This window comes from Aphanomyces invadans, assembly GCF_000520115.1.
Source record: "Aphanomyces invadans strain NJM9701 unplaced genomic scaffold supercont1.62, whole genome shotgun sequence".
Lineage (NCBI taxonomy): Eukaryota > Oomycota > Saprolegniomycetes > Saprolegniales > Verrucalvaceae > Aphanomyces > Aphanomyces invadans.
In genome coordinates, this window is record NW_008580207.1 from 248,440 (window position 1) to 251,635 (window position 3,196).

Genomic DNA, 3,196 nt, shown 5'->3' on the forward strand with positions numbered 1-3,196 from the left:
GTGGTGGTTGTAAAACGCCATACGTTTTATACGTTTTACTTCCACAGCCAAGTTGTGGGACTGCATAAAGGCAGCTGGCTTGCCTGTGATCGGTGGAGCCCCGTCGCCATCTGTACCAAGCGCTTGCTGTCCCGCGGCATGCGAGTCGTCGTCTTGGCTTTTTCATACGCAATCGCCCGTGCATCTCGTCCAGATCGGGAATAATACGTGGTTTTCGCTGTTTACTTCATGGAATTGTTTGGATTTACAGCAGACTTGTGTCGGGGCTGCAACTTTTTCGGGAAAGTTGTTGCCCAGGATGAACGAGCGCATGCACGGACGTCGCGCGATACCTCGGCAAAGGGACGTTCGAATGGCCCACGACGTTGCCATCTGCCCGTTATGTTGAAAGAACGCTGGGAAGAGTGGCAAAAGCCGCCCCCTCCCGCTCCCCCCCCCTACGCCGCCGCCCCCGCTAGCGGTGGCAACGAGAGTCGGGCATGTTGAAGCGCTCGATCCTGGGATCGTAGCGCTGACCGCATCCATGAACGCTGGCCCGATCGTGTGTGCAGCTCGCCAATGCTCCTCTGATCATTCAGTAGTTGCTGACTATCGATGTGACTACGGCCACGACGCCGTGGGTTTCCAAGCTCCGCATGAACTCATTGGCCGCCAACAAAGTAAACCATCCCTGGCTGCTCCCCCATTGCAAAAAGCACTCCCTGATGGCCTTTTTGGAGACACGGGGCCTCACCTTGGAGCCGCGCCACGACAGGTGTAGGGATGCCGTGATGGACGAGCCAGGTCGATTCAAATGCATCAGTCCCCGCGGTGCCGCCTGCTTCGTCCAGTGCAATCTACGATTTGAGCGCCACGGCCCAAGTCCGCTGGAGTTTGATGCACAACTTGGACTTTCATGCTGGCTGCGACACTGCCCATGCACCGAGCACGACGGCCACCTCGACTAGTGTCTGCGCCTCGTCCATTATCAACGCCGTATTTCCGCCACTCCAATGGCATCCCCGCAAACGTTCCAGCGGTGTTTGCATGTGCGTGCGACGATGTGCCCATGGTCTCCACCTAGATATGTGGTGCGGAAGCTCGAGCCCTGGTAGAATGCTCCGCTAACCACGACGCCCCAGGTCACCTCGGGCACGTCTCGACAGAGAGAATCGCGGCAGGGGTGACAGCCTCACCGCCAGCCTCCTCCCCAATGTCGTCAACGGCTGTCCTGGTTGAAGCATGCGGGATGGCATTGGTCGCGCCGTTTCGATCGATCACGACGTGCTCCAATGCCGCACACCACACGCACCGAGCGAACGGAGGGCACGTGGCGACCTCGGCAAGTCGGTATGGTCACATTTAACACTTCTTGGACGTTCGAATCCTAGTCGGTGGCCATCGGTCTGGCTCTTGATCGTACTGCTGCAGGCTGTGGTTGATGGCGCTCTTGAGCAAGACGGTAGAGCTTCTCGTGCCCGAGATCGTGGCTCTGTGGGTTGTCGACGAAGCTGCCGCCGATGCCGTCGTCGACGCTGAGTCGTTTTCAAGGGTGGTCACGGTGGGGATGGCCTGGAGGGCCTCCATCCACTCGATGGCGTCGCGCTCGGTCGCGACGGCCAGGTGGACGGTGGCCCATGGCTTCTTGGTGTTCTGTAAACGGAGGCGCCACACCAACCCGTCGTCGAGATGACGGCGCGGCCGCCCCAGGTCGAACCACTCGATGTCTCGGTGTCGTTCGGTGCACCAGTGCGTGAGCCGGCAGTTTGCCAGTGGCACGACGGCCACGACCTTGCCAGTGACGATGTCGCACGCCTGGAGGTCGTGCTGGGACAACGTGTACACATGTGCTGTCCATCGCGGCCGCCACCACAGCAGCGGCGAGTTGTACTTGTAGAGGATGCCGGCTTTGACCACCATGCTTGAATTTGAATTGTGTCGGGTCGGTGGCGCCGGGTGCATGGTGGCTAGCCGGTGGTCCAGTGCCGCCAGGTCGTTGTTCGTGGGATGTGTCACCTCTGAGAAAATCGCCGTGCGTCGTCGAGTCACCCGCCTGATTTTGACGAGCCTGCGCCAAGGATGTAGGGGCTCGAGGCAGAATGAGCCGCGGACGACTGGTCTTTGCTCGACACAGACGGGCATGTGAGCATCACGGCAGCCCCACCGAGGTGCCCCCCCCCCGAGACGCAGCACCATCAATACAATCGATTCATGGCGGCAGCCTTCATCGAGTCGCGTGCGAGGGCGCCGCCAACGGCTCGACCTTCCCATGGGGACGTGGGAGTCTCGCCCCCGCCACGATGCCAACGACCGGCAACACATCCACCACGACCAGTCCAAACCAATGTCACATTGGAATTGTACAACATTCTGTTGAACGTGTCCGTTTCGAATATATTTGTCTTGACAAAGGGATAACGTATGCGGTTGTTAAAATAAATGTCTAATATATTGTCGAATATACAAACTTCAAGTGTCCGTGGGGAATGTTGTATTATATTGAGAAAACACTGGAATGAATTTGCTGAAAATATTGTGGTGAATTGTTCTTGTACGGAGTATTGTCTACTACTCCAGGATAAATATACTACGTAGTATTGCGGATTTCCTTGAAAATTGGATTTTCCCGATATTCGTTACCCGTCCCCAACAATTTACGCATACACTAATTACAACTTTCAGGCAGCATGATTTCAGCATAAATGCAAATAGTGTTTGATATTTCAAATCGAATAGTGTGAAGTTGTTTGAACGAAGGTCACCGCCGGACCGCATGATACGTCACGCCGTTTCCGGTCAGCATGCCCATGAAAGCACGAAATACCACTGCCTCTATGGGTATGGCCCTTGAAGTTGCGGACATGAGGATGAAGCTGCACTGTGAAGGACTCCGCGACGGCGGGAGCATTCTCCATGCTGATGGATCTGTCCCTAAGCGGATAAGAGCGGATGTAGAGAACACGTTCGAGACGTTTTTATAAATCTGATAACAAACGTTCGATATTTTGACTTGTTTTTTGTATGCGTCAATGTTGCGTGAATCTGAGCGCGTCCATATTTTTTTTGGGGTAAACTCCAATTGTCAAGGAAATCCGCAATATATTTGATGAAATATATACCTTACAAGAACAGCAATATGGAGGCCACACAGCCTGCCCAGCCCGTCGAGGAAATGCAACAGGCAAAGCGCATGCCATGTGAAGTGGGGCGGCGGCGT

The 3,196-nt window shown here is 55.4% G+C and overlaps 1 protein-coding gene across 1 annotated transcript; it reads right to left on the reverse strand.

Annotated features, from left to right (window-relative positions):
* Positions 1-1,277: 1,277 nt before the first annotated feature.
* On the reverse strand, positions 1,278-2,325 carry H310_14187 (hypothetical protein). The gene has a single exon (XM_008881995.1). It carries the CDS (start codon positions 2,299-2,301, stop codon positions 1,342-1,344), a length of 960 nt encoding a protein of 319 aa, XP_008880217.1. The 5' UTR covers positions 2,302-2,325; the 3' UTR covers positions 1,278-1,341.
* Between the last annotated feature and the right edge of the window lie 871 nt (positions 2,326-3,196).

Bases quoted from the DNA above. Each gene is read 5' to 3' on its own strand.
- H310_14187 (XM_008881995.1), bottom strand. From the start codon at position 2,301: ATGTGTTGCCGGTCGTTGGCATCGTGGCGGGGGCGAGACTCCCACGTC.